Here is a 5,502-nt window from a genome sequence, read left to right on the forward strand (position 1 = left end):
AGCCACACCCACCGAGGGCTAGAGCCACACCCACCGAGGGCTAGAGCCACACCCACCGAGGGTTAGAGCCACACCCACCGAGGGTTAGAGCCACACCCACCGAGGGTTAGAGCCACACCCACCGAGGGTTAGAGCCACACCCACCGAGGGTTAGAGCCACACCCACAGAGGGTTAGAGCCACACCCACCGAGGGTTAGAGCCACACCCACCGAGGGTTAGAGCCACACCCACCGAGGGTTAGAGCCACACCCACAGAGGGTTAGAGCCACACCCACCGAGGGTTAGAGCCACACCCACCGAGGGTTAGAGCCACACCCACCGAGGGTTAGAGCCACACCCACCGAGGGTTAGAGCCACACCCACCGAGGGTTAGAGCCACACCCACCGAGGGTTAGAGCCACACCCACCGAGGGTTAGAGCCACACCCACCGAGGGTTAGAGCCACACCCACAGAGGGTTAGAGCCACCGAGGGTTAGAGCCACACCCACCGAGGGTTAGAGCCACACCCACAGAGGGTTAGAGCCACACCCACAGAGGGTTAGAGCCACACCCACAGAGGGTTAGAGCCACACCCACCGAGGGTTAGAGCCACCGAGGGTTAGAGCCACAGCCACCGAGGGTTAGAGCCACACCCACTGAGGGTTAGAGCCACACCCACCGAGGGTTAGAGCCACACCCACCGAGGGTTAGAGCCACACCCACCGAGGGTTAGAGCCACAGAGGGTTAGAGCCACACCCACAGAGGGTTAGAGCCACACCCACAGAGGGTTAGAGCCACACCCACCGAGGGTTAGAGCCACAGAGGGTTAGAGCCACACCCACAGAGGGTTAGAGCCACACCCACAGAGGGTTAGAGCCACACCCACTGAGGGTTAGAGCCACACCCACCGAGGGTTAGAGCCACACCCACTGAGGGTTAGAGCCACACCCACAGAGGGTTAGAGCCACACCCACAGAGGGTTAGAGCCACAGAGGGTTAGAGCCACAGAGGGTTAGAGCCACAGAGGGTTAGAGCCACACCCACAGAGGGTTAGAGCCACACCCACAGAGGGTTAGAGCCACAGAGGGTTAGAGCCACAGAGGGTTAGAGCCACAGAGGGTTAGAGCCACACCCACAGAGGGTTAGAGCCACACCCACAGAGGGTTAGAGCCACACCCACAGAGGGTTAGAGCCACAGAGGGTTAGAGCCACAGAGGGTTAGAGCCACAGAGGGTTAGAGCCACACCCACAGAGGGTTAGAGCCACAGAGGGTTAGAGCCACACCCACAGAGGGTTAGAGCCACACCCACAGAGGGTTAGAGCCACAGAGGGTTAGAGCCACAGAGGGTTAGAGCCACAGAGGGTTAGAGCCACACCCACAGAGGGTTAGAGCCACACCCACAGAGGGTTAGAGCCACAGAGGGTTCGAGCCACAGAGGGTTAGAGCCACAGAGGGTTAGAGCCACACCCACAGAGGGTTCGAGCCACACCCACAGAGGGTTAGAGCCACAGAGGGTTAGAGCCTCAGTGTGAGGGTTAGAGCCACAGTGTGAGGGTTAGAGCCTCAGTGTGAGGGTTAGAGCCACAGAGGGTTAGAGCCACAGCCGCCTCAGTGTGAGGGTTAGAGCCTCAGTGTGAGGGTTAGAGCCTCCTCAGGCCACGTCTCTCCTTAAAGACATCGCTGCTCTACAAACACATTTTGCTGTAAAGCAGACATGAGGGAAACTCCACCGCACACGGCTCTGGTTAAACACACTCTGGAGCTTCAGAAACGTTTACATCTCCAGGTCCTGGACGGAGCTTTGGGGGAAACACTGATGAAACTCAAAGCCATAAGAATCGTTCATGATGTTGGTTTTCGGGATCAAACCAATGTGTGTTTTTAACATCTCATATAATGAAAATCAAAGACTTCAGTAAGTTTAAAACTTTTGTTGTATAAAGCAAACAATAATAATAATAATAATAATAATACCTTTCATTTGTAAAGCACTTTACATGGAAATCTCAAAGCGCTACAGCACAAGTAAAACAATAATAAAACAAAGTTAAAATGTTAAGGGAACAGAAAAGTCTTGAGTCTCTTCTAAACGTCTCCAGAGACTGTGGGTTCTCAGGTCAGGTGGAACCGTCTCCCTGGAAATCGTTTAACAGCAGAGAAGACGTTCACACCACCTGTAACAGTGTGTGTCTCTCAAGCAGGAATGAGAGAAAGAAACACTTTGAACTTCGTCCTTTTGAGCAGAGTTTTTTGTTAGTTTTTCTTCTGTGAAAATGTTTGAAATACTTTTCTGCTCAAATGAATAAATACATGAAAAAAATCTGTTGCGCTTTTTTTGTTCACTTCCTCAAACAGAGCTTGTTATTATTATTATTATTATTATTATTATTATTATTATTATTATTATTATTAAATATTATTATTAAATATTATTATTATTAAATATCATTATTAAATGTTATTATTATTATTATTATTATTATTAAATATTATTATTATTATTATTATTATTAAATATTATTATTAAATATTATTATTATTATTATTGTATTTGTATTATTATCAGTATAATATACTGTACTTCATAATAATAATATAATAATAATCGTGTCACTTATTGCAAAAACAGAAAATAGTTTAAAACTTTTTTCCTGAATATTATTTATTTTCTGTTTAATCTGTTTATGTTTTTTCTATTGTTTCTGTCAAAGCAATAATTATGTTCAAATTATTGAAATCAAATCAAAATTGCGGTGACGGGGCACTGCGCATGCGCAGTTGCTTTGTTGTTAGCCGTTAGCCGCGTTAGCTGCAGCGCAGTGTTTCCGGTTAGCTTTAGCCCAAAGCTTAGCGCTGTTTTAGCGGCTTTTAAAAGCACAGGTTTAGCGGAGTTTTGGCTCGTTATCCTCACTCTCTCTCAGCCCGGTTTTAGCTCTCTCTCTGCCCGGTCGGAGCTCTCTCTCTGCCCGGTTTTAGCTCGTTATCAGCCCGGTCTGAGCTCTCTCTCAGCCCGGTCTGAGCTCTCTCTCAGCCCGGTCTGAGCTCTCTCTCAGCCCGGTCTGAGCTCTCTCTCAGCCCGGGTTTAGCTCTCTCTCAGCCCGGTCTGAGCTCTCTCTCTGCCCGGTCTGAGCTCTCTCTCAGCCCGGTTTGAGGCTGCTCTCTCAGCCCGGTTTGAGCTCGTTATCAGCCCGGTTTTAGCTCTCTCTCAGCCCGGTCTGAGCTCTCTCTCAGCCCGGTCTGAGCTCTCTCTCAGCCCGGTCTGAGCTCTCTCTCAGCCCGGTCTGAGCTCTCTCTCAGCCCGGTTTGAGCTCTCTCTCAGCCCGGTCTGAGCTCTCTCTCAGCCCGGTCTGAGGCTGCTCTCTCAGCCCGGTCTGAGCTCTCTCTCAGCCCGGTTTGAGGCTGCTCTGGCGGGCTCAGACATGTCCCACTCCGCGGTCCTCAGGGCCCTGGTCTCGGAGCGTCTGTCCTCTGTGGCTGAAGATATTCTGTTAATGTTTGAAAGAACCTTTGAAAAAACCATCTCGGATTATGAGCAGCAGCTGCTTCGATACAAACGGACGGACCGAGAGCAGAAGAAGCTGCTGAGGCTGTTCCAGCCCAGAGTCCATCTGCGCAGACACCAGGCCTTCAGCTGTAAGTGTGAGCTTTATTATGTCCTTTATGTCCCACTGCTGTAAGTGTGAGCTTTATTATGTCCTTTATGTCCCACTGCTGTAAGTGTGAGCTTTATTATGTCCTTTATGTCCCACTGCTGTAAGTGTGAGCTTTATTATGTCCTTTATGTCCCACTGCTGTAAGTGTGAGCTTTATTATGTCCTTTATGTCCCACTGCTGTAAGTGTGAGCTTTATTATGTCCTTTATGTCCCACTGCTGTAAGTGTGAGCTTTATTATGTCCTTTATGTCCCACTGCTGTAAGTGTGAGCTTTATTATGTCCTTTATGTCCCACTGCTGTAAATATGAGCCTGTTTGTTCTGCACAGACACCAGGCCTGTACATTTGTCGAGCTACAAAACTCCTCTAAACGGATGTTCTTCCTCGTGTTTTTCATCCCTTCATGTGTCATGTTTTTGTCGCTCTTTTGTTGCATTTTCATCCACATTTTCGTCTTTTTTCTGTCGCTATTTTTCAAGAAGCTTTTAGATTTGGGTAAAGGTTACGAGGTTTAAGTCCACAGTGTTTTGTCGCTGATTGAAGTCTAGCTTAAAGGAACAGGCCAGTGTTTTTACATACTGAGATATGTTCTTACCTAACCTTAGCCGAGTTAATATATCCCCGTCTGGTCTTTGTCCGTGCGCTCACACATACGCAGCCTCTCCCACATGTCACATAGCTCCAAAAAAGCTCTCGATAGAAGCTACCAAGCTCTTCCACGTGTTCCCTATTTAAATAAAGTTACGTCAAGTGTTTTCATGCGAAGTATATTTACACAGAAATGTAACATGTGGATTTTATAAGCAGATAAAAAGGGGGACTATATTGTGAGGCGTAATGATACAGGAGCAGTAACTCCTAAAGACTTCCCCGCTCACTTCCGTCAATAACCTTTAAAAACAAACAAATAATTGCCCTTTTTTTTTTCAACATTGGCAAAAGTGGAAAAAGTGATGTTTTGAGTGATGTTCACAATGAGAATGATCTGTGTTCTGTGCCCTGCAGGTGTTCAGCCCGAAAAACCTGTGGAAGTGAAACACGAACAGCTGCAGGAGCCGAGCCTCAAACACGAACAGCTGCAGGAGCCGAGCCTCAAACACGAACAGCTGCAGGAGCCGAACCTCAAACACGAACAGCTGCAGGAGCCGAGCCTCAAACACGAACAGCTGCAGGAGCCGAACCTCAAACACGAACAGCTGCAGGAGCCGAACCTTAAACACGAACAGCTGCAGGAGCCGAACCTCAAACACGAACAGCTGCAGGAGCCGAGCCTCTGCGCGGTGCGAGTAAAAACTGAGGATGATGACGAGTCTGACAAACCTTTCGGCAGTTCACAATCCGACAGACCCTTCGGCAGTTCACAGTCCGACAGACCTTTCGGCAGTTCACAGTCTGACAGACCCTTCGGCAGTTCACAGTCCGACAGACCTTTCGGCAGTTCACAGTCCGACAGACCTTTCGGCAGTTCACAGTCCGACAGACCTTTCGGCAGTTCACAGTCTGACAAACCCTTCGGCAGTTCACAGTCTGACAAACCCTTCGGCAGTTCACAGTCTGACAGACCCTTCGGCAGTTCACAGTCCGACAGACCTTTCGGCTGTTCACAGCCTGACAGACCTTTCGGCTGTTCACGGTCTGAGAAACCCTTCGGCAGTTCACAGTCAGACAGACCTTTCAGCAGTTCACAGTCCGACGGACCTTTCGGCTGTTCACAGTCTGACAGACCCTTTGGCTGTGCGCAGACGGACAGACCTTTCGGCAGTTCACCTAGTGCCCCGTCTGACGGCCCTTTCAGCTGTGCTCCTCCGAGTGTCCAGGCTGATGCACCTTTCAGCTGCTCGTTCTGCCGTGCGCGGTTCCGGCAT

At 49.2% G+C, this 5,502-nt stretch overlaps 1 protein-coding gene across 1 annotated transcript; it reads left to right on the forward strand.

Annotated features, from left to right (window-relative positions):
- Positions 1 to 3,358: 3,358 nt before the first annotated feature.
- Positions 3,359 to 5,249, forward strand: LOC306982598 (uncharacterized protein; the record flags this gene model as incomplete). Its single annotated transcript, XM_079583066.1, has 3 exons — positions 3,359 to 3,616; positions 4,643 to 5,182; positions 5,245 to 5,249. The coding sequence occupies exons 1-3, from the start codon at positions 3,403 to 3,405 to the stop codon at positions 5,247 to 5,249; spliced, it is 759 nt and encodes a 252-aa protein (XP_079439192.1). The 5' UTR covers positions 3,359 to 3,402.
- Positions 5,250 to 5,502: the final 253 nt, after the last annotated feature.

The sequence above is a fragment of the Gobius niger genome (assembly GCF_951799975.1).
Source record: "Gobius niger genome assembly, contig: SCAFFOLD_31, whole genome shotgun sequence".
NCBI lineage: Eukaryota > Metazoa > Chordata > Actinopteri > Gobiiformes > Gobiidae > Gobius > Gobius niger.